General features: G+C 40.0%; 1 protein-coding gene across 4 annotated transcripts in view; it reads left to right on the forward strand.

Moving 5' to 3' along the window:
* The window catches only part of arhgef1a (Rho guanine nucleotide exchange factor (GEF) 1a), a 260,502-nt gene that overhangs the window by 211,301 nt on the left and 21,809 nt on the right, over positions 1-27,392 (forward strand). For all 4 annotated transcript variants that reach the window (XM_028795071.2, XM_028795072.2, XM_028795074.2 and 1 more), the window contains 17 exons: positions 1,070-1,137; positions 3,285-3,348; positions 4,307-4,439; positions 4,559-4,668; positions 5,534-5,677; positions 5,792-6,042; positions 11,664-11,789; positions 15,039-15,156; positions 15,469-15,741; positions 18,218-18,294; positions 20,011-20,183; positions 20,329-20,396; positions 22,779-22,967; positions 25,278-25,391; positions 25,601-25,668; positions 26,415-26,453; positions 27,144-27,194. In XM_028795071.2, coding sequence (XP_028650904.1) covers positions 1,070-1,137; positions 3,285-3,348; positions 4,307-4,439; positions 4,559-4,668; positions 5,534-5,677; positions 5,792-6,042; positions 11,664-11,789; positions 15,039-15,156; positions 15,469-15,741; positions 18,218-18,294; positions 20,011-20,183; positions 20,329-20,396; positions 22,779-22,967; positions 25,278-25,391; positions 25,601-25,668; positions 26,415-26,453; positions 27,144-27,194 — 2,066 coding nt within the window. The remainder of the gene's footprint in view (positions 1-1,069; positions 1,138-3,284; positions 3,349-4,306; positions 4,440-4,558; positions 4,669-5,533; positions 5,678-5,791; positions 6,043-11,663; positions 11,790-15,038; positions 15,157-15,468; positions 15,742-18,217; positions 18,295-20,010; positions 20,184-20,328; positions 20,397-22,778; positions 22,968-25,277; positions 25,392-25,600; positions 25,669-26,414; positions 26,454-27,143; positions 27,195-27,392) is intronic.

The raw sequence follows: 27,392 nt of genomic DNA on the forward strand, positions 1-27,392 counted from the left end.
ATTGAACATTGGATTATTGGGAATAAGTGGGGTCAGATGGAAGCAATCTGGAGAAGTGAAATTGCAGGATGCAACCTTAGTCTACTCAGGATCAGAAAAGAGCAAGCACAAGGGGTTGGAGTGCTAATGGCTGCAATGGTGGGGGGAAGCCTAAAGGGGTGCTGGTCAGTTCCTGACATAATGTTGATGGTGAAATTGAAAGGATATCCGTTTGATATTACTTTTGTACAGGTTTATGCACCGAGTAGTAGCAGGGAGGATGATCTAGAGAACGTCTATGCAGATATGGATAAGTTGCTTACACCGTGCAAGAATCAAGAGGTTGTGTTTGTTATATGGGACCCCAACGTAAATGTTGGACAGGAAGAGTCAAATGGTAGCAGTGAAGTCGGGGGTCATATGGCCTTGGTGAAGGTAATGATTGAGGAGAAGTAGGAGTTCAGTGGTGTGAGCAGAATAATCTTATGACTAACACGTTCTTTGAACATCATCCTGGAGGACTGTGGACATGGAGAAGCCCATACGATAATACAAAGAACTACATCGATTTCCTCACAGTTAATAAAAGGTTTCGTAACGCTATAACCCAAATAAAAGGATATCCTGGAGCAGACTGTGATAGTGATCATGTGCTAGTAGCTGCAGTGGTGCAACTGAAGTTAAAAAAAGTTTCTCGGGTAAAGCGGCTACCAAGACTGGATTTTTCTTAGGGTTTGGTTAGAAAGCGTGAAAAGGACTTCTCAAGAAGAAGTAAACCACAGGTTAAGGAAAGAAGAGGAAAAAGGTGGAAAAGATGAATATGAAAGAGCTCAAAAAGAATTTGAAAAATTTAGCACAGCAGTAACTATAGTTGCTGAGTCTGTTATCAATGACTCGTAAAGTGAGAAAGAAAGAATGGACCCAAATTCTCTTTAAGACATCAGAGACTGCAATTCTGGACTAGTTTTGGCTTTCATTTTGAAAACATGAATATTTTTTCTTTTTGGGCCTCCTGTCTCATGTGGTATTGACAAGATAGTAGACTTGCGTATTCTTGATTGCCTTCAAGTCTTCTTTTCTTTTGTTACAGATTGCAGTGTTACAATTCATAACCGTTGCAGAGATGCCCTTCCTAATTGCACCAAGGTAAAGCAGAAGGTGAGTTGTTGGTTATTGAATCTCTTTTGAATACTACACATAAAATTTCTGAGACATACAGGAACAACACTGCCTTACCAAGTAATCTACTCTGTAGAATTTATACCTCTTTCTAGCCTGGCCATGGGCATCTGAAGTTCTGGAGAAGGTGCTCTCACCATTTTTCATTCATTTGAACAATTAAACACATTATGTAACATGTATTATGTATTATACTTGGTGGATGGTTACCATCTCTGTTCCATAAATGGTTGCTTAAAAGGATAAAAAGAATGAAATTGTACTCAGAGTAAGTCATTAAGATCGGTTAGTCATTGTTTGAATGCTGAGTGGTGGGTATCTGCATGTTCAGTGTATCAGTTCTTTCTATCCACGCTTAAGCAACAGAGTACATATCTTTCTTTAGTTTCCAAGCACGTTTAATTGTGCAAACCAAACTCGGTGAAGGAGAGTGTCGTTGAGTGAGGAGCTCATGCAGAGAGAGCAAGTTGTTCTCATTTCATGAAGCCTGGTGGCCACTCTCATTGGTGCAGTTGAACTGTTCATGGTGAAGTTCATTTATTCACTCTCTGTTTGAATGTGCTTAAAGATGGCACACTTAGCGTGTCTGAGTCAGATGTGCTGGGGTGTAGGCCATTCAGAGTGTAGACTTGACCACGGCTGGGGAGTCGGAGTCAGAAGCAATTATTAGATTACTGGAGTCAGTAAAATATCATGCATTAAAGTTTGCAGTTTCACACATGCTAATTCAAATAAACTGTTTTCTTTTAGCCTTTTGATTAAAAAATATAAACTTTTAAAAAAATTTTGTAGATTCTGTCTTTTGTTTAATGTTGTGTTATTTAGTGTTTTTCACTTTTTTCATAAATTATATTAAAAAGCCACAATTGCCTTGCTACAGCTTTTAAACCCAAACTTTAACAGGTCAGGGTGTTAACAAGTCTCCTAATGATGGCAGTGATTAAAATACTTTGTATATTGTGTGCTTTCAGTCAACATAGTAAATATAATACTGTTGAAAAATATGGGGTCTCCCAGGACTTTTCATGTTTTTATTTAAATTCATACATTTATTTTTTTTTTTATCAAGATACCATTACATTGATTTAAAAAAAATTTCCAAGACATTACTAGTGTGTATAGTCCCCTGGCTGTTGCAGGCGACAATTGTAGCTGGTGTGTATTTAGTTAAGAATACAACTCGGGTTGGGGAGCATGCACTGGTACACCCACCACAAAGAATACAACTGAGGACCTGTAAAGTGTTTCTCAAACTACAAACATACACATGTGCAGTTGCCCACCTGGGCCTTCCCCCTCCTTTTTCTTGGCAATTTGTCACATGGAATAGCCTGCAAAACAAAAAATAGATTGACATGTTTCTTGAGAAAGCAGTTTGATTTTGGCCTTTTTTGAACCTGGAGCTGAACTTCAGGAATGGCCAGGACCCTGCAAGACAAATGAACAGGATAACCAGTTTCAGAGGTGGTAATGCAATTAGAAAGGTTTATGTAATATGCTAAGGCAGTTTACCTTACGACACTGAAGGATTTGCTGCTGAAAATAGGGTTTTGCAGCCATAATAAATTAAATTACAAATAGCCATTATAAACACTAGTAATATCTCGGTTGTATTTTAAATCAATTTAATGATATCTTTATTTAGAAAAAAGGATGGCCCCAAACTTTGATTTGTACTATATATTGGCTTAAGTTACAAATAGAGCAGTTTGGGCCGGTGGTACCATAAATTGAGGAGTCGGAGTTGAAGTCCACAACCCTGGACTTGACAACTACTGCCAGAGAAAGATCCTAAATGGGACAGGCGTGGTTGAGGAAAATGTCTGTTGTGCATAGGACCTGTTTCTGCCCTGTGCAATGCCTCTGTTTGCTCTTTCCTAATTAAGCCTCTCGTGCTTTTGGTCCTGTGAGTCAGTTTATTTTTTTTTAAGTTTCCATTTGCTACGTGTTTAGATGCTAACTTTTTAACAGTAGCTCAATCAGTGATGTTGAGTGGCAGGCCCAGAAAGTGACCAGCATTGTAAAAGCAGGGGAAGAACAATACAGAGCAAACTGGAGCGCTCTTAAGCCTTAGTAAATTCAGATGCACATATAGTTATTATTAACGTGCACTCTTTGTTTTTCAGCAACAGAAACTGGCTCTGGTGAGGAACAGCCCTGCTCTGCAAACGGTGGCTCTCCGAAATAAATGTAAGTTTATCAGGGACAGGGTGGAAGTGTAGGGGATATTATTTATAAGGAATCTGAAGTAAGATGCTTTTTGACATTGACCAGTTTACTCCGTAATGTGTAGATAAACAAACAGATGTCCTCAAACCTGTTTATTTCAAGGTAGGAGCTGGCTACTAGTCCATCACAAGGCCCATTGAAACACACCCTGCACTCATGCTCACACTTTCGTATAGCCATTTTAAAATTGCAAATTAACCTAAAACACATGGGAAGGAGAATGAGCAAAGAAAAACAAACATGGAGAGCAAAGTCCAACCTGGTGGATTCCCATCCAGGATGCTAGATCCATAAGGCACCAATGCTAATCAGCCCACCAGTCCACACAGTGACTTTAGCTCAAATAATTACAGTAAATTTCTGTGCAGCAAAAATTCACTATGCTAAAAATCTCCTTAACCATCAGCCATATAGTGTTGCAGTTAACCTTTTACACTGTTGTTCCTCATAGCATCTGATTGTTTTCCTAGCCAGGGTTAACTCAAAGTGGCTTCTGCCTGCTTTTGTTTTCCATCCCAGTATACAGGCAAAGGTCATGTGTTTGAATACACTAAGATGTGAGGCACAGCAAACAAAGAGTAAAAGACGACTGAGATTTGACAAGAATCAGATTACTAAACCAGGCAGACCAGCATGAACTGGGCACTGTCACACCAAGGTTGGCTCTTCACATGCCTGAGGGATGTTCAAGCATGCTGTGAATTAACTGAACAGAAGTCCATCACTTGTTTCATGAATATTTTTTCACTTATTGTCCATTGACATTTTAGTTCTCCATTGTTCTTTGCTGACAGTGGTATTTATATGGAATAGACCCTCCATTAATATACTTGTTTAGAGGAGGTAGTATTACTTGTGATCAGGCCATGTTGCTCTTTGTTTTTATTGAAAGATAATTGATCTGAATGTCTTTTGGCAGCTCCAATGATCCGCGAACGTCCAAACTCCGCAATTTACCCCTCGGATAGTCTCCGGCAGTCCTTCTTGGGGTCACGCAGGGGTCGTTCAGGACTGTCACTATCCAAAAGTGTTTCAACCAATAACATAGCAGGGTAAGTTTTAACTATTTTTTTTTTCCTTTCTGCTGTCCATGTCACTCTGGTAACATTCCAAGCCCCGTCTTTTTTTTTTTTTTTTTTTATACATTTACTTACTTATTTTATTTGACCAGGAATCTCAATGAAGATTCACCATTGGGACTGCGACGCATTCTTTCCCAATCTACGGATTCTCTCAACTTTCGAAACCGTGCACTTTCTGTGGAATCACTTAATGATGAAGGTGAGGTGTACTGATTGTTGGCTACCTGAATCCAAGATGTACTAATGTGACTTCTCTTCCCCTGATGCTGTTCTTGTAACACAAGTAGATTTTTTGAGCCATTACTATGAATAAAATACTACTGCAAGAGCGGTTTTCTGTTAGGTGAGTTTCTTTAGGTGAACACCATAATTCACTGGTCTTATGGGATGGCTTAGTAGGAGACCACTTTCTCATTTCATTTAAGGTGGAGCTATTTTGCTTATTTGTTAGCACTCTGGAGGTCCCTTCCTTACTAGACACTTTCGTAGCCTTTTCCTGTTAATCAGCTTTAGCAGACCCTTTTGCTCTGCTGAAGTTAACATTTGGTATGGCTTTGAGCTAGTTTAATTTTTCATTCTAATGTGGTAACAACTCAGAGGAAGCAAACTGAAAATAAAGTGAAAACAATATTTTTATATAAAGCACTGGATTTGTTCTCCTTTAACAGTATTATAAAGTGCCTGACTATTGGCTGTGTGTGATCACTTCAAGCTACCCAGTCAGTCTGCTATAATGTGACAAGTTCTAAATATGGAAACAATGTAAAAATACATGTCACATAAAAGTTCAGATTTGCTAAATTAAACAACAAAGGCTGGGTTTTCCTGTAGTCCGAGTGTGTGCAGTGTTTAAGAGAAACCCCCTAAATTACTATGCCCATTTAGTAGAAAGCTCTTCACTTTTTCAGCCATACAAGCAAAGTGTGTCTTGCTGATCAGCAGTGGCCTTCATTTTGTTCAAGAGACCAAAAAATGCTTAACTTGTCTCAAATTTTCTAGTGCTACTGAGCCACTAGGTTTATTACTAGGCGAGCGTCACTGTTTTACTCTCATTCCTTTCACAGGAGAGCTTTTTTACACCCAGGTTATTAGCGATTTAGAAGCTGAAGGAAAAGATTTTGAGGCCGATTCCTGGAGTCTGGTGGTGGATACCAACTTTCTGCAGCAGCAACGTAAAGATGTGATGAAGAGGCAGGATGTCATTTATGGTGAGCCTAATCATTCTTAGCCTTCAGAAACGTCGCTGGAGTAGCAGAGCAGTATATACTGTATCGTTTGCCATATTTTTGTGCTGAGAGCTGTGACCTGCCCTTCTGTTGTAGAACTGATTCAGACTGAACTGCATCATGTACGCACTCTGAAGATCATGTCTGGGATTTTCCGGAGGGGCATGATAGAAGACCTGCATTTAGATTCCTCTATTGTACATGGCATCTTCCCTTGTTTGGATGAACTTGAAGATATACACACTAACTTCCTGTCACAACTGCTCCTCCGCCGGAAGGAATCTCTGGCTTCAGGAAGTGATCACAACTTTGTAATCATGCAGTTGGGCGACATACTTATCCAACAGGTATGCTTCCGTCTCCATCGTCTTGTTCATAAATTGTCTCATTGTTAGCACTGCAGAATCATGGATCCAGCAAACTGGATTTGAATCCTGTGCCTTTAGGATGACCATGTGGTCAAAATGCTTTTCAAATTATTACTGAAGTCCAAATGAGTATATTGAATTTACACAAGTCTATACAGTGCATCTGGAAAGTATTCACAGCGCATCACTTTTTCCACATTTTATGTTACAGCCTTATTCCAAAATGGATTAAATTCATTTTTTTCCTCAGAATTCTAAACACAACACCCCATCATGACGACATTAAAAAAGTTTACTTGAGATTTTTGCAAATTTATTAAAAATTAAATTGAGAAAGCACATGTACATAAGTATTCACAGCCTTTGCCATGTAGCTCAAAATTGAGCTCAGGTGCATCCTGTTTTCCCTGATCATCCTTGAGATGTTTCTGCAGCTTAATTGGAGTCCACCTGTGGTAAATTCAGTTGATTGGACATGATTTGGAAAGTCACACACCTGTCTATATAAGGTCCCACAGTTGACAGTTCATGTCAGAGCACAAACCAAGCATGAAGTCAAAGGAATTGTCTGTAGACCTCAGAGACAGGATTGCCTCGAGGCACAAATCTGGGGAAGGTTATAGAAATATTTCTGATGCTTTGAAGGTCCCAATGAACACAGTGGCCTCCATCATCTGTAAGTGGAAGAAGTTTGAAACCACCAGGACTCTTCCTAGAGCTGGCCAACCATCTAAACTGAGCGATCGGGGGAGAAGGGCCTTAGTCAGGGAGGTGACCAAGAACCCGATGGTCACTCCAGACGTCCTCTGTGGAGAGAGGAGAACCTTCCAGAAGGACAACCATCTCTGCAGCAATCCACCAATCAGGCCTGTATGGTAGAGTGGTCAGACGGAAGTCACTCCTTAGTAAAAGGCACATGGCAGCCTGCCTGGAGTTTGCCAAAAGGCACCTGAAGGACTCTCAGACCATGAGAAAGAAAATTCTCTGGTCTGATGAGACAAAGGTTGAACTCTTTGATGTGAATGCCAGGCGTCACGTTTGGAGGAAACCAGGCACCGCTCATCACCAGGCCAATACCATCCCTACAGTGAAGCATGGTGGTGGCAGCATCATGCTGTGGGGATGTTTTTCAGCGGCAGGAACTGGAAGACTAGTCAGGATAAAGGGAAAGATGACTGCAGCAATGTACAGAGACATCCTGGGTGAAAACCTGCTCCAGAGCGCTGTTGACCTCAGACTGGGGCGACGGTTCATCTTTCAGCAGGACAACGACCCTAAGCACACAGCCAAGATATCAAAGGAATGGCTTCAGGACAACTCTGTGAATGTCCTTGAGTGGCCCAGCCAGAGCCCAGACTTGAATCCGATTGAACATCTCTGGAGAGATCTTAAAATGGCTGTGCACCGACGCTTCCCATCCAACCTGATGGAGCTTGAGAGGTGCTGCAAAGAGGAATGGGCGAAACTGGCCAAGGGTAGGTGTGCCAAGCTTGTGGCATCATATTCAAAAAGACTGCCAAAGGTGCATCGACAAAGTATTGAGCAAATGCTGTGAATACTTATGTACATGTGATTTCTCAGTTTTTTTTTAATAAATTTGCAAAAACCTCAAACTTTTTTCATGTTTTCATTATGGGGTGTTGTGTGTAGAACTCTGAGGGGGAAAAAATGAATTTAATCCATTTTGGAATAAGGCTGCAACATAACAAAATGTGGAAAAAGTGATGCGCTGTGAATACTTTCCGGATGCACTGTAAGTATGAGATTAGTTTGTAAATGTCCTTACAAAAGGGTAAGTTTGGTAATTTTCATGTCCACATTATTTCTTCACAAACATGGTATGTATTCATTTGATGTGCTAAATTGTTTTTTGAAGTTAACCATTTTCTATAAAATATCTTGCCTCCACTGTAGTACACAGCAGAGTATAATGGGACATGGGGCACCACTGGAAAATAAGTCTAAAAACATGATGCGTCAGAAATTTTGATATAAGAAAACATGCCTGCCAGGTTTCTGACGCATGTTTGAGACAACAAAAGGGATCTTGGAATAATCATTATTGCATATTCCTGGTAATGTTTAGCTTGTGATAACGATAGGTTTCCTACCCCCTTGAATGAGTTCTCATATAAATACAGCAGTAAATCGAAAAAACTATCAGGTGGCACGAAAAGTTTTGTGTGATTTGGTGTTTGAAAATGAAATCACACCCCAGGGGTGAAAGATCATTGTGGAAGAAGACAATTGCTGAGATGGCACGATCAGCTGGTCATTTTCTTTTAATGGCATACAGTAGATAAACTATTGTACAGTGTATACATGTAATTGTAAGACACAGATCAGTGGTCAACAACTGCCTTGGACATATTTGGTATGTTTTTTAAGCTTTTATTTTCTGTTGGAATCCCATGCCCCCCAATGTGGTTCATTGTAAATTTCCAGGACAATGTATTTTTAAAAATTTATCCGTGAGAAGTCAAGCAAAATGTCACCTTTTATTGGCTAACTAAAAAGATTACAATATGTATGTTTTTGTGGTAACTTCTGCAGGCGAGATGTAATCATCTTGTAATCGTCTTGCCTGAAGAAAGGGCCTGAGTTGCCTCAAAAGCTTGCATATTGTAATGTTTTTAGCTAGCCAATAAAAGGTGTCATTTTGCTTGACTTCTCACTACATTCATAATGGCTAACGTGGTACAACACCCTAGTACTACTTAAAATTTATCATAAATATTAAACTTTAAACACAATTTTTCAAGGGAAATGCATATATACCATCTTTGTGAAAAAATAACTTAGACTTGAAAAATGCTGCATGGTCTGAGGCTTGTCCTGGTTCTGTATCTCGATCTAAAAAAGATGCTTGGTCAAACTCACTGCACTGAATTTTGTGGTTGGCATCAGTGATTTCAATGCACTTAGGTTGACTTCTGAAGAATGGATAAACTGATTAGCAAAAGCATAATGAAAATTCAGTTTGTTCTTATTTATTAAGTGACAGTAGTTCTTCCACAATTTTTGAAATTACTGTTTTCCATTACTTTGTCATGCAGAGTTAGAACTTGTTCAGGTAGCATTATGGCTGAATGGGATGCACAAGTCCATCACTGGACACGTTCTCAGTGATTCATTTAAGAATAATTATAGTCTCAAATTAACCTAGCATGCAAATCTCTTGATTTCTGTTGAAACTGTGGTATCTGGAGAAACGCTATGTGAACAACGGGAGGACATGCAGTTAGTAGCAGAGCCACGATCTGAACCCAGGTCAGTAGAGTTGTGAGATAGCAATTGTAAATTTGTGTTGGGGAGTCATCCTTTATACAAAATCAAACAGTCCTTTTAGTTTTTATTGCATCTTTCACAGCCAGCAGCTTCACACAGGTATTCACGGGCCTGATGACTTTTAGTTACATAGTGAATCATATACTCCAGTACACTGGTGAAAGTTAACGGCCAAGTGTATTTAAGGCAGTGGCCAGGAAGCACTTCTTTGCATAAAGGAATCTGAAACAAACTACTGAAGTCATGTTGATGAAATGGAAGTCTTGACAGTTTTTTTTAAATGTTTCTGAATGAGATGGTGGAACAACGTGGCTGATAATCTAAACAACAGAGCTTGAACAAAAGAAGGGCCTCTGGCCTCATTTGTCAGACTTATGTACAGCTAAGCAATGAAGTCAGCCATAGTCAAGAGCATTCTGAAAGCAATTACAAAGCAACATAGTTGATAAACTTAAAAGGGCCATGACATCTAGCATTTTTTGCACCTGCCATTCTTTATAATATAGCCAGTAAGAATTGTAGTCCAGGGATGTGAGAGTCATGGTACGTTTGTAGAAGGACAGGCATCCCAGCCAGAAAATGGGGGTGATTTCGTACCCAGCCAGGAGGCCAGCAAGGAACAACCAATGTACTGGCTGGTAGATCAAAAAAATAACTTTTTGTCCAGCTGGTGTTGGGAGCAGTTGTATCCCCCATACACTAGGTGACAGTGGTCCTCACATGGGAACTCAATTTGGACACCCGCAGTGGTGCTTGGGATAAGGAGTTTGGAAATGCAGCCCTGTTGGGGTCCCTAAATACCAATAGTGGACTCTGTCAGGCACTTCCTACTTTCCTTATGGCCTGGATGTGCTCCCCAGAAGACATGGCATTGCACCAGAAGCATTCTTGGTTCTGGCATAAGTGAGCTTGCTGACTTACATGGTTGAGTTGGAAGGCAGCGGGCAACACTCAGCAGATGGTGTAAGGAGGAACAATTGTTTGGTTATTGTTTAATTTGTATTAGTACTGTGAATGATCACTGGAGAAGATTGTGAACGTCTGGTGTTTTACTGTGTCTTGGGTTTGGTGTTCACTGGCACCCCCTTGTGGTCACAATGTTCAGCCATCGGAAATCCCGAAAAAATTCTAAATGTTAACAGAGAATTCACAATACTTAAGGAATTACAGATTCCTGTGAGCTCAACACACAGTTGTTCAGAGCTTGAAGAGTTTGTGGTCATCTGTGCCAGAACAAGCAAGTGTGGAATACGGTGAAATTCACACTTTCATGTTTGTCAGGCCAACACATTGGCACACTGGCACCATGATAAACAAAAGAATCGTAAAATCATCAATTTATTTAATATAAACCAGCTTACCTTTTTAAGGGAAAAGCTCTGTCACAGAGTGACAAAGATGCTTTAGTGCTGTGACAAGTTCAGGGTTCGTACTGCCATTTTATGTATTGACTTTTACTAATTCAGGGTTGCATAGAACTGGAGAGCAACAGGAATATTTGGGAGTCCTGAATGGGGAAGCTGGGCTGTTTTAGGAGAGATGTGTACTCACGGTGAGCTAGTTTAGACTCTACATTCACACTTCAAACCTGGGGCTCAAGTATAGTGAGGCAGTAATGTGCCACCTGAAAAAATGTTTTGAAATGATAATTACTTAATTTTAGTCTTTCATTTGGGGGGAAAAAATAGCTAAAATATAAATTGGGCATTGCCAAGAATTCACTTGTTTCACTGATGAAAGGTAAAACAGCACCAGCTTCAGGTACATATGTCCTGACATGTCATTTGTACACAAGACAAAGCTTGAGGTCGCCTTGTGACATTCATTGACATCCTGCAAGCTGTGCTTTTCAGCCTGTGTAGCGATTTCTACAAGAGCTCATGTCACACTTCTTTGATGTAACTTGGCTCTCTGCTCCACTCCTGCTGTGTAGAAGTCTGTGTTCCTGAAAGTTGAAAGCATGTTGCTTAATGGTAATAGCAACAGCTTGAAATCTATTATAAAGATGAGAAGTATTTATTTAAGGTGACCTTTATGAGTTGGTGAGTGTTTAAAGTGACTTTTAGAAGGGGGTGCAACAGGGTACGTCTGGGTTATACAGTTTAAAGCCACACTACACTGATCCCTTCAAAATGGATTTGCAAAATACAATACAATATTTGGCATATTACTAAATCAAATGACTGCAAGTTTTTATTTTGTTTTTTTTCCCCATGGAGTGATAATGACATAGTGCATGTTAATTAACTGAACCTCCTTGACTTGCAATAAATGTTGAAATTGAGGTTGTGTTGTCTATTTCTTGTTCTCAGTTCTCTGGTGAGAGTGTTGACCAGATGAGGAAGGCTTATGTGGAGTTCTGCAGTCGTCACCTCAAGTCACTGAAACTATACAAAGAACTGCTTACAAAGGACAAGAAGTTCCAGCAGTTTGTACGGGTAAGGGTGTGAGCTTGGGGATGCATTGGTGGTATTTGTGCAGCACCTGTCAGACAAGCACAGGATAATGTTGTATTTAAGTAAAGACGTGATATCTGTGGCACTTTAGTAGAGAGAATTCCCCTTACACAGCAGAGCAGGGGATTTACTTATAAATTAGGACAGGACTATGCAAAGAATAAACTCCTGTTTAACAGCTTTCTGTGTATGGGGTCACACTATTAAAGATCTCTATTTCTTGAAGCATGTTACTGTTTCTATGACCTATCTGCTTTTAGGGTTTTCCATAATACTCTTAATACAGCATTTTTGTATTAGTTTCTTGGTAGTCCCTTACTTTATCTCCAGGACAGCTAGTAGATCAGCTGATGCAATACTGTACACGCAGAATTTCTTGAAAATTCCCAGTGTGCTGTCCTGTATACAGTTTATCAATTGGTTTGTCTACTTTGGGTCATCCTGGACTGGATATTTTATTGCTCAATGATGTGTTAAGTTGTGATGATCGTGTATGTATATTAAGGCACCTGAAGTTGCCTGCAATTTCCAGTGATGCCCCTGGGCTGATTCAGTAATTATTATTACTGATTAGAAACTTTTAAGACTGAAATATGTTTGAGTAGACCTTGTCTTGAATCTTGAATATAATTCTTTTTTGAGGTGTTATCAGAAGATATCACGTACTGTATATCACTGAAGGTATTCTCTTTATATGACTAAAGAGTGATCTGCCTAAAGCCAACATTACATTACATGACCTTTTGTCATGAGGCATATCGGACTTGCTGATCTTGTCACTGCCCTGTGTCAAACTAAAAGATTGAAAATTGCAGCCCATGTCACAATTACTTACTGAGGATTCCAGCACAGTTATACTTGGCCTGTTTTCTGATAGCCAATAGCGCATTACAAAGGTGTAATGACTGCAACAAGTTCAGTAGTAATGTCTGTCCTTTAATTCTTTTATATGTATGTGTGTATATCTATTTCTATTATAATATGTAAAATAAGAGACATTAGACAGAGAGCTTCTCTTCTATTTGTGAGGTTCAAAACGTGTGTTTTCTTTGTTCCTCCTCGCTGCATTGTACTTCCAGATGGTCATTCATTGGTTCATTTAGTTGCCAGCTCTTTTTTGCGTACACAACTTGCCCCTCCGAATAACAAGAAAATCCAAACATGTTCTATTTTATTCTAGCCAGTTGGAGATTAGCTGGCCTCAGTCATTGGGTATGTCAAATTAGATGATCGTCTTATCAGGGGCGCACCATTGACTGCCTCCAACTGGCTGAGATTAAGTAAATGAAGGCTATGACTAAGAATCGCTGGAAAAGTCATCTAATGTGACATTTGCTTAAGGCTTTAGACTCCTAAAACATTCTTAAGGCTCAGTGACAACTTTCTGTGTAACCCTGATTTTTAAAAAAAGGAAAATTATTATTTTTTGGGATTATAGCCATGACTGAGAAGCCTCAGCCTAAACCCACACTCAGCACGAAGAATGTTGTCATAGGAGGAGTGCTAAGATGTTGAAGGCCTGATATGCAAGTTTGCGCAATGACCGTAAATCTTATTCATTGTGTTGCCTGCCCAGATCACAATGTGTGTGGATAAATCCCTGACCTGATACGGACTGAATCCAACCATCACTGTCAACATTGGCACAAATGAGATGAGTAAAAATAGTCTACCATTTAAACTCAAAGGAAACCAAAAAAATCTATAAGTGGTTGTTTCACTGGTCAGTGTATTCAAAATAAAATGCATAACATGAATTTTATAGAGCTATAAATGTAACTTTATACAACTTGTAGCTATAATAAGGAAATGACGAAATAGAAGCAATGGAGACATGCCAAGTAGAAAAACCAGGCAAGTGGCAAAATGTTGAGTCCAGAATTAGACTGTGCTTTCCAAAGATATTCAGACCCTTTACCATTTATGTTTATTGAATAGCAACACTTAATATTTTTTGAGATTTATATTTTCAGGTTTTTTTTCCCCCCTAATTTTACATTGACATATTTTAGAAAGAGAAATATGAAAGGGAAAAATGAAACCTGCTGGTTTCAGAAGTATTCCAACCCCACGTGAGGCTTCAAAATACTTAAAGTAATAAAAGGTCTAAGCTTTTTTGGAGGCAAGTATGGACTATTGATTTTGGTCCATTCCTCCTGGCAGATTTCAAATCGTGAAACTCGCAAGCCCCCTAATTATCTGTATGGAGAGTTTTGACAGATGACCTTTCCTTGGCGTGTCTGGGTAGTTTGGCGTAACTTCCACTTTTTGATCATTAAGCCATTAGTGCTAATTGGGACATCCAAATCCTGGGGTATTGTTTTTCCTATTTTATCTCTAACTTCTTTGGAATGCTCTTGTCATTTTTTCATTTTGAGAGCAGTCTTTTTGATGCACAGCCTGGGTAACGATACCTTATCTGAGGGTTTAGTATTCGCATACTCGGGCAGTTCTTTCATTGGTTCACTGGAGGAGGCCGATTTCCTCCTTATTCAGCAATTGATTTTTACTGTTATAAACTTTGAGTTTCCATAGGGATTTGAAAACTGCAACAAGTACTTTTTTCCCTTAAGATCTTTTTTGGCAGAGTAAATTTAAGTCAATTTTCTTTTTAAAAACACATTTTGATTAAATGTGGAAAATCCATATAGACAAAAACTCAGATAATCGTTCCAGTCTGGTGATAAAATCAATATAATTCTTTGTAAAAGGCAAGAGTATTTTATACAAGAAATTAGAAGCAGTTGATGAATAAAAAAGACAAGAGGAAAAAAAGTACAGAGGAAAAAGCAGACTGAATCTGACGTATAACAGAAATGACAATGTTAACAGGAAAGCCTTTGAACATGATGAAATGTTAAAAGGGAAAATTTTAAAAAGCTGAGAGCTGGTGGAGAATGTTACTGATGGTACAAAAGTCAACAATAAAAGCTCCTGTTAGTGTTGTAAAAGTGATGTGACGGAGGAGAAGGAAGGTATTAAGAATGGAATGGGCAAAGTCCAAATAAAAAGAAAATCGCCAATACTGTACACTCCCCACCCCAAGTTTTTCTAGTGAAACGGCAACATAAGAATAGGTGCAAAGAGGTAAAAAGTACATTTTAGGAACAATGTTTGGACTGTAACCAGCTGATATCACAAAAATCTAAATCAGATAGCAATATATGAAGGGCACTAAAATGACTGAGTGACACAGAATGGCAGGTGATGGTGTTTTCTGTTTTGTTCCAGAGAGTGAGTCGAGGTGCTTTGCTTCGTCGGCATGGAATTCAAGAGTGCATTCTTCTTGTGACTCAGCGAATCACCAAGTACCCTGTCCTCATTGACCGCATTCTTCAAAACACGAAAGGTGTGTGTGTGTGTGTGTGTGTGTAGTGCATGTTTGGACCATTCTTGGTATTTCAGACCTGGGGAGGAGAGTTCACATGTTATAAAGCTAATGTGATTACACAAGGCAGACTTTATATTAAAAAAAAAAAAAAAAATGTAGTTCAATGGAGCACCAGAGTGCCGAGAACCCAATTCTAACTTGAGAGCTGTTTGTAATGAACCTCTCTTTTTGTTGAAAGTGAAATTTTAATTTGCTGCCAAGGATGTGTGTGGATAGCTTGTGTATATACTTTTTTTTGATTATGCTGTTTCTGGTTACTTTTTCACAAAGGTAATGAAGAGGATGGCCTTAATCTCCAACAAGCGCTGGTTTTGATCCGGGAGCTGCTAAGCTCCATTGACCAAGAAGTGCATGACCTCGAGAAAACCCAGCGTCTGCAAGAAATCCACTCTCGGCTTGACCAATGGGCTGAAACGAACGTACAAGGCAACCAGACTGAGATTACTGCAAACAATAACAGATCTTTCCGTAGTGGTGAGCTACTGCGACGGAAACTGTTGCACGAGGGGCCTCTCCTGTTAAAGACTGGCTCCAGATTTAAGGGTAAGGGGAGAGAATACTTGCTTTAAATTCTTCCGTGTGTGTGTGTGTGTGTGTGTGTGTTGGGTCTTTTTATAGTTCTTTGTGCCCTAATGTTAGTCTTCTAAAAATACGTAATACTTCTAGGTACTGGCCAGTTGTGGAATTAAAATAAATATATATATATAATATTTTAAGGCGGCACGGTGGCGCAGTGGGTAGCGCTGCTGCCTCGCAGTTGGGAGATCTGGGGACCTGGGTTCGATTCCCGGGTCCTCCCTGCGTGGAGTTTGCATGTTCTCCCCGTGTCTGCGTGGGTTTCCTCCGGGGGCTCCGGTTTCCTCCCACAGTCCAAAGACATGCAGGTTAGGTGGATTGGCGATTCTAAATTGGCCCTAGTGTGTGCTTGGTGTGTGGATGTGTTTGTGTGTGTCCTGCGGTGGGTTGGCACCCTGCCCGGGATTGGTTCCTGCCTTGTGCCCTGTGTTGGCTGGGATTGGCTCCAGCAGACCCCCGTGACCCTGTGTTCGGATTCAGCGGGTTGGAAAATGGATGGATGGATATATATATAAATATATATATATATATTTATACAGTGTAACCTCGAGATACGATCACCTCTGTATACGAGAAATTCAAAATACGAGGAAAGTATGAGCGAAAAATTCAGATCTAAATGCGAGCATTGGCTCGCGTAACGAGCCACGAGCCAGGCTGTGGGTATAGCTCGCGGCTTAGCGAGGGGGCGTGGTAGCAGTTGCGAGCCGCGATCTGCGGTGTCTGCGTTTCTCACTTAAGTGCACCGGTGGGAAACTGCCCACATCCATGATTGTTCCTGTGGCTGATGGGCTGCAGCTATATAGAGAAGCGCGAGCCGGTTAAGGGGGAGAAGAAGTAAAAGAAAAGAGAGAGAGAGAGCGCGCGCGCGAAGGCAGGCAGGCGGTGCGGGAGAGCGAGCGAGCGAGTGCAGGCTCACGTGTAGCTGAACAGTGAGCTGAACAGGCGAGCCAAACAGCTGAAGCAGGACGGTGTAGAGAAGGTCAGCTGCATTAAGAGTGTCTCGCCTGTTGCAGAGTCCGCAGGTGAGACGCTAACAGAGAAGAAGCACCGGGGACTGTCATCTGTTTTTTAAAGACTGCATCCTTTTGACGTTTTAACCTCGTGTTAAAGGATTGTTATTCTTGTGTATTTTAAACCTCCACTTCACAACTGTTTTAAGGATTATTTATTTAAAGATTTATTGAATGCTCTACTGCACTTTGGACACCTGTTTTGATTCTTTTAATAATCAGTTATATTATTTACCAGTGTTATTTATTAAAGGTAGACTACAGTATATATAATTTATCAGTGTTATTTGTTAGGAAAATTGATTTTTATGTTAATATATTTGGGGTGCGGAACGGATTAACTGGATTTCCATTATTTTCAATGGGGAAGTTTGTTCTAGATACGAGAAATTCGCTATACAAGCTCAGTGCTGGAACGAATTAAACTCGTATATAGAGGTTCCACTGTATATATATATAAATTATATATATATATATATATATATATATATATATATATATATATATATATATATATATATATATATATATATATATCCCAGTTGAATGTGTGATATATGCACATACTAAATCGACAGGACACACATTCAACTGGGACAACGTAAAAGTTAAATTTAAGGCCAGTACAAAAAGCGCCAGAGAGTTGGCCGAGTCTTGGCTATCAGATGAAAACGCCATCAACAGACACTTGGACATAAACCCAGCATATGCCAACGTAAGAAGGACATGTACACATTAATTAAACTATACAACCCCCCCCCCCCCCCTTGATCATACTGACTTAGTCACCGCCACCCCAATACTGAATGTGTTGCTATATATTGCCTTTGATTCTTGTAAGTCTAAGCATTATCCTCTGATGAAGACCCCTGATAGGGGTTGAAAGCTCAGGAATAAAACTATTTTATGATACGTGATTCGTTTTTTCTCCCTTTGTGGATCTCCAACTGCAAATATGCAAACCGTATCACAGACCTTCTCTTCCATATTTATATATATATAAATATTATATATTATATTATATTTTATATATATATAATATAAATAATTATTGTGATCAGATCCAGTGTCAATATTATTTTTTTTAACTTGCTAGACTGCTGTGATGACAAATTTAAGTATACATCTCAAAAGCAAGACTACTCACTGAAGTTTAATGGTGCACTTAAACCACATTAAAAATGTATGGGATGGCGCACAAAGCATTAAATGCAGGGGTGCCAATAATTGTGACACATTTAGAGTGAGGGGAAAGATTGTTGATGAGAATTTATTTTCTTGAAAATCTGTACCTTATTGAAAGATTGGATTTCACTTTTAATTTGACAGTAAGATTAAGGTGATGAACAAAAAGTCTTATTTTTTTATTTACCCAGGGTGCCAATAATACAGTCTGCAACTCATGTGCATCTGCTTTTTGTTTGTTTCAGATGTTCATGTTCTTTTAATGACTGATATCTTAGTGTTTCTCCAAGAGAAGGACCTGAAGTATAACTTTGCAAGTCTGGTGAGTTTTTTTCTTTTCTCACAGAAGTGTGTTTGAAATGTGCCAACATCTTCATTATGGATTGTAATTTACTTAAGAGTTCTAAAGTGCAAATAAAACCTCCAAAGTAACCACAATTGATAACGAGAGGCTCTATGCAGAAATAACAAAAGCATCTGCTACATAACACCTCCAGGTGTCTGGGTTTTCTCCATGACCACATTGTTTTTTTCACCAGGTACTGCACATTCTCGCCACATCCCAAAAATGTTCAAGTTAGGTGACCGGCCATTTGTTAAAGAATGACGGTGTTTGAGTGCCATGGATGTTTAGGACTTTTTCTTGTCGGTGTCAGCCTTGATTAAATGCTAGACCAGGCCAGTTTTGTGTCACTAAACTGGAACTAAATGGGTTCAGAAATGAATGGGTGAATAATGGTCCTTTTAATGTAAAAGTGAAAAAAGAAAGTATACACAATAAGTTCTGTGTACCTTAACAAATTAAACCAGTATTATCACACATTGCTACTGTGAGATTTAGCAGTTTGTCAGTTATCTTTGTGCAGTGAAGCTCACAAATAACATACTCCCCACCTTAACAAATACAGGTCTACTGTTCCTGGGAGAGACTTTTCTGCTGTCATGACAGAGATGCCAGTTATATAATCAAAAAACTGTCAGAGAAAAAAAAAAGATGCAATAGTCTAAAAAATGAGCATTAAAAAGTTGTTTTTTTCATACAGTGTATACATGAGAAAACCACATCCATAGCCAATCAAAATATTCTGAAAAGTGCAACAACTTTGTGTCCGGGCACAGTTCTTGTGCCATTAAAGCTCTGTGTCTGAAGGGTTGCTGCAAGTTCCATACATTAAAAACTTTAGCAAGCAATTCTTTATAAAGAACAATTTAGAGAGTAAAAATAGGTTTTATAGGTTCTAATCAACATGTAGCATGTGGCCATTCTTTGTCCTTATCTATTGTAATGCCAGGACACACTTGAAAGCCAGTGCAGATTTGCTCTGTGGCACATGAATGTTGCACAAACCATAGTTGTAGATCCCTTCCTATATAATCCACAGTCTATTGAGGAGTTGTGAGGCAAAGGTGTTAACCACTACACCACGATGCCACATGCTGTATAAGAAAGTTTATTTGATTATTTACCAATATAAAGGCAACCTGCTTAGCAACAAAGTCTTAACGGCAAGGTATCAACAAATGTGTAGGAAATGTTAATCACTGTAGAAGGCCTCACACGATGTTTTCATGATTTTAATCTGTCAGAACATCTGATTCAGGATTATTCAGGCTCTTCCTGCACTGTGTTGTTTTTTTTCCTCCTGATGCTAAATCCTGACAAACAAACCCCATAAGGCTGACAGCAAACATTTTTTTTATGTTCTGTATTCGTTTCAGATTTGAGCAGATTTACACAATTAACATCTTTGTGTGTTACACTCGCACAACTCTAATCAGACTGCTAAAATTGGCAGCATTACAAGATTATTCCTGTTGTGTAATTTGATTAGGTTAAAGCCTAATGAACATCTGGAACAGGAGTTCTTTATGTCCTCTAGTTTTGTCATATTAAAAGAAAAAGTAAAAGCTGGCTTGGCAGTCTTCTCTGAAGACGCAGGTTTTAGTATTTCACTAGATTAAAGATGTCAATTTTTAGTTTGTGTGTTTCTTAGCCTTTTCTAGATGCAACTCATGCATGATTTGCTTTATCTTCCAGGACAAACCTCCAGTGATCTCACTCATGAACCTTATATTAAGGGATATAGCCAATCAAGAGAAAGGATTGTTTCTGATCAGCAACTCCAGTCCTCCAGTAATGTATGAAATTTACACAAACTCTCGAGATGATCGCAGCACTTGGATGAAAAACATACACCAAGCTGTTACAAAGTAAGTAGAGCCTAGATCTGAGTGTGCAGACCTGCACACCACTTTATAGTGAATGATTAGGCATTACATGTTGTGTTTTAAATTTGCAGAACACAGTAAAGGTTGTTGGCAGTAAAATTAATAATGACCTCTTTCTTCTGCTTAGTTGTCCACGTAGAGAGGAGTTCCCACTCATTGAGACAGAGGATGAGGCTCATCTGCGAAGTTTACGTGGTGGGTAGACCTTAAATAATTTCAGCACAATTTGTGAAATTTGCTTCACTTGTCCATTCACTAGTACACTGCAGACTTTCAGGATTTGCTTTAACAGGCTCTTATTTGCAATGGTGATGGACAGGTTGACAAACGAGATTAGACAGGAGTCCCCAAGGACTATGATGTTTGCTGATGACAATTGTGATCTGTAGCGATAGTAGGGAACAGGTTGAGGAGACCCTGGAGAAGTGGGGAGATGCTCTAGAGAGGAGAGGAATGAAGGTCAGTAGGAACAAGACAGAATACATGTGTGTAAATGAGAGGGAGGTTAGTGGAATGGTGAGGATGCAGGGAGTAGAGTTGGCGAAGGTGGATGAGTTTAAATACTTGGGATCAACAGTACAGAGTAATGGGGATTGTGGGAAAGAGGTGAAAAAGAGAGTGCAGGCAGGATGGAATGGGTGGAGAAGAGTGTCAGGAGTAATTAGTGACAGGCAGGTATCAGCAAGAGTGAAAGGGAAGGTCTACAGCAGGGGTGAGCAAAGTCATTCCTGGAGGGCTGCAGTGGCTGCGGGTTTTGGTTCCAGCCCAGGTACTTAATAAGACGCACTAATTGCTCAAGTAACACTTCTGCTTTATTTCAGTTGTCTCACTCGTTAAGATTTTGAACCCTGCTTATTTTAATTTTAAACAGCTGTATTCTCAGATTTTAATTGCCCCTTATTAGCAATAATGCAAATGATAAAAGAGACCAGCAGTTCTCCATTTAGCTTGTTTCCATTTACACCTGTGTGGATTTATTGTTCACTATTTGGTTTAATTAAATACATGGAAGGAAAGTGAAGAGGGAAAAGTGAAGGACTGAGAATTACTCATCCGTTTTAGACTTCAAATCATTTGGATGATATCCTTAGAAAGGAAAACAAAATCTATGAGAATGACCTCACATAGACAGACTTAAAGCACTAACAAGTCATGAAATGTAATTATTGGCAAGGATTGTTCTCTAATTAAGCAACTGGGTTGGAACAAAAACCTGCAGCCACTGTGGCCCTCCAGGCCTGAGTTTGCCCACACCTGGTCTACAGGATGGTAGTGAGACTAGCTATGTTATATGGGTTGGAGACGGTGACACTGACCAGAAAGCAGGAGACAGAGCAGGAGGTAGCAGAGTTAAAGATGCTAAGATTTGCACTGGGTGTGACGAGGATGGATAGGATTAGAAATGAGCACATTAGATGGTCAGCTCAAGTCAGTGGCATAGCTGGGGGAGGGCAAGGGGGAAACATCTGTCCCCGGGCGCAGCATCCAGGGAGCGCCAAATTGATGTTTCTTTCCCTTCCCCGTTGCATTTTGGCAAACAGGAGGGGGCGCAAAATCTTCAGTTGTCCCCGGGCGCTCAAAACCGTAGCTACGCCTCTAGCCTCAAGTTGGACGGAGATTGTGTTGGTTTGGACATGTGCAGAGGAGAGATGCTGGGTATATTGGGAGAAGGATGCTAAGGATAGAGCTGCCAGGGAAGAGGAAAAGAGGAAGGCCTAAGCAAAGGTTTATGGATGTAGTGAGAGAGGACATGCAGGTGATGGGTATAACAGAACAAGATGCAGAGGACAGAAAGATATGGAAGGAGATAATCCGCTGTGGCAACCCTTAACGGGAGCAGCCAAAAGAAGAAGAAGATATATTGTATTTGATTTTTAAACAAAATGTCCTTGGAAATTTTGATGCTATCCACAATTTTCAGCAGTTGCAGTATATTACCTGACACCTTTCTTTAAAAATGTCCGCTAAAACATTACATACACCACCGGTAAGCTGTTCTAAAGTAATTCATACATGATGCATTCATATTAACTCTGAAGCCCCTTTCAGATACATGCCAGCTTCAGCAGAAGTCTAGCCTGCAGGTAACCCCACTAATATGAAATTTTCATGGATTTTTTCCTTAATTCATATGATTACTCCTGGTTGGTTTGGAAATTTATTTGACATTGTAAGATGCAAAAGAAAATGCTGATTGACTAATTCATTAAGCGACTAAAGGAAGTTTGGTCATGTTTTGGAACTTTGGTCTAGCTTTTAGTCCAGTAAACTACTTGTACCTTCCTTCTGTTGCTAGCTTTATACAGTCCCTTGTAAATATGTGGCATGCAGAAGAATTCAAGCCGTTGAAAATGACAGCTGTTGAAAAGGGTAAAGTCCTAATAAGTTGGTAATAGCACGTCTGTTACATATATTTACGGCATTATTGTTCAAGTTGTGTTAAGAGTAAGTACACCAGGGTTGAGGATTGAGGCTGCAGCGTCATGGCATACTCCCCACATCCTGAAATGCTACACACTTCCTGCTTCCCTGAATTGAATATTATGTATTTCTCATCCCTTTCTTTTTCCTTCATAGATGCAATCCACCAAAAAAATAAAGATATAGTGGAGCTGTTAGAAGAGAGGGTGAGCTTATTTTCCGAAGTGGCTATGATCCAAGCTAAAAATGGTGTGAATGTTTCACTCAACTCACGAAATCTTTTTCGAGCTGAGACTCCAGAGGCGGTGAAGGGTGAAAAGATCCTAATGGAAGCCATTAATGAAGGTAATTGCATTATGTTTTGAATCTCCACACATTGCACGCCACTACAAGTACACTACGTTACATTTCCAATGTATAAATATACAGATGTGACAAAGAGACACTCGGCTCACAGCTGGTGAACAAGGTTAGACCTAAAAAAAAAAAGAACCTACAGGCATGATTAGCACTCCATGGAATAAACTCTGACAGAAGTGCTGAATATAAACGCACGTTACAGAAACGGCACACTGCAGCTCATCAGCTCTTAGACACCGGTGTTCACCCGAGTCCATCTCGACCAGAATATTATTTCATTATAGTAGTTATGCATTAGCCTCTGTAACATGGCATTCATGCACTCTGCACACAAGTACATAATGGATATGCAGAGCTGTGAAAGAGTATTTGCTGTCTTCCTGAAGTCCTCCATTTTTGCTTATTCATAACATCTAATTGCTTCTGTTCCCCAAACAAATTTTGTATAATACAAAAGAAGACAACATAAGTAAACACACTATACAGTTTTAAATGGTCATTAGATTTATTGAAGGGAAAAACATTCAACTATATCAACCATTTGATAAAGTAAATCCCTGCTAAACTTAATGCCTGGTTGAGCCAGCTTTAGCAGCAACAACTGCAGTTGGATGCTTCCAGTAACTTGACATCAGTCTTTGGCCATTCAGAGGTAGACTTGCTCTTGTGCTTTGGATTGTCGTCCTGCTGCATAACCCAACTGTGCTTGAGCCACAGATCGTGGACTGATGACTGGACTGTACTTTCTGGTAGAGCACTAACTTTATGCTTCCCTCAGTTACGGTAAGTCACCCCGGCCCTGAAGTAGGAAAGCAAAGCCACGCCGTCACATTACCATCACTATATTTGATTGTGGATACGGTTTTCTTAATGTCGATGGCTTTGTTACCTTTACGGCAGATTTGTTGAGACCCATGTTTTTCAAAAAGTTCTACTTTTGACTCCTTAGACTACAGAACATTAGCCCATATGTTTTGGGAGTAATCAATTTTTTTTTTTTTAAAGCAAATGTTAGACCACCCTTTATGTTCCTCTTGTTTAGCCGTAGTTTTCACCTTGCAGCTCTCCTATGCATACCATTTTTGCCCAGTGTCTTTCAAATGGTGGAATCATGAATGGCTGACATTAACTCAGCTAAGAGAGTCCTGCACTTCCTTAGATGTTCACCTGAGACTTCCTGGGTGAACTTTCTATGGGCTCTTGAAGTAATTTTGCTAGGCTGGACACTCCTGGGCAGCGTTACCACTGTTACAAGATCCCCCCCACCCGTCCCCTATATTTGAGATGATGGCTGTTCACTGGATGATTTTAGGGATTGTGTTGTAATCCATTTCCCCACTGATATATTTCAGTAAATTTCTTTCTCAGAATTCCTTTTGACCGAGGCATGGTGTGATGATTCCTTTTAGTCAGCTTCACATTGGTGGAAAGGTTCTAGTTAAGTGATGTTTAGATTCAAACTGTCTAATTTAACTCGTTACTTAAATTTGGTTCATAATTGAGTGACTAAGGGAACAACAAATCAACATGAGTGATGCAGGTGTTGGTAAACTTTTTTTTTTTTTCCCTTTGTGGCACCCGGCTGGGGTTCATGCCCGGCCGGGAGGACCGGAGGAGGGCTTGTGCCTCCTCCTGAACACGAGGGGACGACCACCCTGGTTGCTTTGGGGGCTGCCAGGGGGGCACCAGTGCCTTGGGAGCCCTGGACCACAGCACTTCCGCCACACCCGGAGGTGCTGGGGGGAAGAGGGGCAGGGACACCCGAAGTCCTTCCAGTTGCGCAGCTGGCACTTCCGCCACACAGGGGAGTGTCGACGGAAGAGTGTCGGGAAGCACCTGGAGCCCATCCTGGGTGTATAAAGGGGGCCGCCTCCCTCCAGTCAATGGCAAGAGTTGGGTGGAAGTAGGACGGAGCTCAGAGGAGAGGAGTGGAGGCAGACCAGAGACTGAAGGCATTGTGTTGTGTGGCCAAGGACTTAAGGGGTGATTGGTGCTGCAGCACTGGGTTAGTGCTCACTATTGTAAATAATATTGTAAATAAACTGGTGTGTGGTGAAACCATCATGTCTACCTATCTGTGTCCGGGCTGTTCCCCACACCTTCAATAATTCAAAGATCATTTATAAACTCTGCATTGTGTTTACTCAGGTTGCTTTATGTATTTTACTAAATTTTGTTTGGAGATCAGAAACAATTAAGTGTTATGAATAAGCAGAAATCAAGAATGGGTCAAATACCTTTCCACGGCAATGTCTTCTGTATTAATTTCACGTTGTGTTTGTAATATCTTTACAGTGGATAGGCTTTGTGATTTGCTAGTCGGACCCGGAGTGGATGCATCTGCCAGCATTCTAAATGAGGACCAGAATCAGAGAGAGGCTCCAGAAGGAGAGGCCAGTCCTTCCTCAAGTGAGTCAGCAGCACCATCACTAAAATGGCAGGGAGCTAATTATTTATTTAAATGTACTTTTGAAGGATTTTCCTTAGCCTCCAACTGTAGCTATTAATGAACTGTGTTTGTGTTTCGAATGAAACCTATATAGTGTTTATTTGCCTCACGACTTTACTGTCGGATGGGATATCTCTTTTAGATAACAGTGATTCTGTCCCATTTGTAGATGGAGAAGAAATGGAAGTTAATGGAACTAATGATTTGTGCAAGACACTTTCATCAACTGGACAGAAGGTGAGAGCAATTAGCCTGATGACTGTATGTTGATGAAAAACCACTGAATCGTCTGACTGGTTGGCATGATCGCTAAGGTTACTGCTGCTCTCTCTGCCTACACATCTCCATGCTGTGAGCTCAATCTGCCTAAGGCTCGGGAGGCTGTCCATCCACCTTTCAATTTCATAAACTTCAGTCATAGTGAATCACAGCTACTTGGGCCACCAGTCTATTGCAGAGCAAACTTACACACACGCACCAAAGTTCACTCATACTGGGCCAATTAATTTGTGGATGTGGGAGGAAACTGGAGAGTTTGAGAAAGCCCACATGAACATGAGCAGAGAATTAGAGCGAGTCTGTTGGAGCTGTGAGACAATTGCATGAACAACTATCACCGGTCACTTTTTATTTTATATGGCACCTATGTATATGAAGCACTGTTCCATCTGGGGCAAAGGCAGGCATGTTAAGTGACTTGCTGAGCATGATGTAGTGAGCTGGAGCTTGGAATTGAACTGTCGGCCTCCCTTTTCAAAGCCGAGGGCCCCTGTTACTATACCAGAAAGACTACCAGTTCTCTCATATTTTTTACATGTTTTTAAATCTCCGTTGTTTCATCTTAACTCATCCTTTCAGTGATGACAAAACATGAAGTTGATCAATCTTATTTATAAGAAAATCTAAGCAGTTGCATAGCTTCTGGCTGAGAAAACTTTGATCTCATGAGGGCTCTAAATGTTTTCATTTCTACATTCTGGCAGGATCGGAATGGTAATGTGCGAGCCAGAACATCCAGTGAGGTGAGTTACCACAATCATTTCTTCATTTGAAGCATAGTTATTGAGTGCCAGTCTACAACAAGCTGGTTGGTCATACACGTTAAAAGACTTTTTATTTTATTTGGCTGGCTGCTTTGATATACAGTGCATGAAAAGTAATTCACTTTTTGTTCACTCCATTGATTTTTATTTTGACTAATGCATACCTAGAACACTGACAGATTAACACTGATATACACACAAGAGATCGTGGACAACATGGAAATGTCTGGCCATCAAATAACATCTTAAAGCTATTTTAAGGGCATACTTGGCTTGCACGGACGGCTAGCACCCTTTTCTATTATCCTGATGCAAATCGGATTTTCATTTTTAACATTAGGCACCCAAAGGGGACATTAACATTAGGGACCTATAGGCCACTATGCACCACCCCGACTAACTTTTTTAAGGTTAGTATTTGTGGGTCAGGTAGGTCAGTCTAATAATTTAAACTGCAAAAACTAAGCAACCAGGCGCCTCCCCCATGGAGCCCAACACTAGAATGGGTAGGAACTGCCGTCTGTTTAGTATACAAGTACAAAAAAAGGAGATTCAGCAATTTAACAACTCTTAAGAAGATAAAAACTGGGAATTTTAACTTGTTTGGTTGAAAACCTTTTCATTCATTATTTTGAATTATGGTCTTCTTTTATTCCTTACCCTGTGAAGGAGGTCCTGCGGAGCCTTTTGAACCTGGATCGACAGCTGCATGCCTTGCAGGTTTGTGTATTATTCATAAGTGTCTTGGTGTTCCATTGTTATTAGGATCTCTGTATTTCACTTTCATATTCTCCATTTGCGATGCTGCTTAAAAAATGAAAGTTACAAAGCAAAGCTAAACAGGTTAGAGGAACATTTTTCAGACTCATTTAATCTTTGATATCAGTGCAGTTCATTATTAGATCTTAACAATACTCA

This window comes from Erpetoichthys calabaricus, chromosome 2 (genome assembly GCF_900747795.2).
Source record: "Erpetoichthys calabaricus chromosome 2, fErpCal1.3, whole genome shotgun sequence".
Lineage (NCBI taxonomy): Eukaryota > Metazoa > Chordata > Cladistia > Polypteriformes > Polypteridae > Erpetoichthys > Erpetoichthys calabaricus.